The sequence below is a fragment of the Camelina sativa genome, chromosome 17, assembly GCF_000633955.1.
Source record: "Camelina sativa cultivar DH55 chromosome 17, Cs, whole genome shotgun sequence".
NCBI lineage: Eukaryota > Viridiplantae > Streptophyta > Magnoliopsida > Brassicales > Brassicaceae > Camelina > Camelina sativa.
In genome coordinates, this window is record NC_025701.1 from 14,194,967 (window position 1) to 14,195,781 (window position 815).

The 815-nt window shown below is 37.8% G+C and overlaps 1 protein-coding gene across 1 annotated transcript; it reads right to left on the reverse strand.

Annotated features, from left to right (window-relative positions):
- LOC104759473 (uncharacterized protein At4g04775-like) lies at positions 1 to 550 on the reverse strand. Its single transcript, XM_010482395.1, has 2 exons — positions 398 to 550; positions 1 to 297 (listed from the first exon to the last, which is right to left on the reverse strand). The coding sequence occupies exons 1-2, from the start codon at positions 548 to 550 to the stop codon at positions 1 to 3; spliced, it is 450 nt and encodes a 149-aa protein (XP_010480697.1).

Sequence of the window (815 nt, forward strand, 5' to 3'; positions counted from 1 at the left end):
CTACTTTAAAAAATAGGTCATTGTTGCTAGTATAACCAAAGTCGCAACAAACACATTGGTCAGTTTTAATTCCATAGTTAATCCATCACTCTTGTACGCAATCAACGCCTTCATCCTTTCCAACTCCATCTGATTTTCCTTGTGCATATTTAAGATGTTAGCAATCTCCTCTTTTTGTCCCTGAAGCGCTTCACGCATTTGATTCAAACTAGTTAACTTTAGAAGATCTTCCTTCACTGTTTTCAGTTCCTCCATCATAGCTTCATCCCACCATTTAAAAATGTGATAGTCCCCATCCTGCATTTTTTTGCTTATAATGTTTGTTAAAACGAAAACCTCAAGTTATGCAAATAAATCTGATCTTTAATCAACCTCGGGGAAACTGTACGTTACTTACCTCTCTATTTCTACAAGTGTAGTGGAGCCTCCCTGGGTTTGTCCTTGTAAAAGAAGGTTGTAGGTTTGGCCTTTCACCACAGTAACAAACAGCCGGGATCCCATACTCCGCATCGTCATACTCGACTGGACTCGTGTTTGCCAAAGCAGACATTAAGAACGAAACTGATAACGTAATTGAAGGAGGGAAAATAAAGAAAAGAGGAACGTTAAACTATTAACCGAATATCCAACTCTCTAAATCTAATCCAACATCTATGGCAGCGGCTCTCTCTGTTTCCCCCAAATCAGTTCAATGAACCCTAATTTCCCTGAATTTTATAAGATATCGATTATATTCGGTTAGCTTTTATAGAACATTCTGTTTTGTGCCGTTTTTTGTATTCTAAAACAACATGAACTTTTCCAAGTTGTGTCGT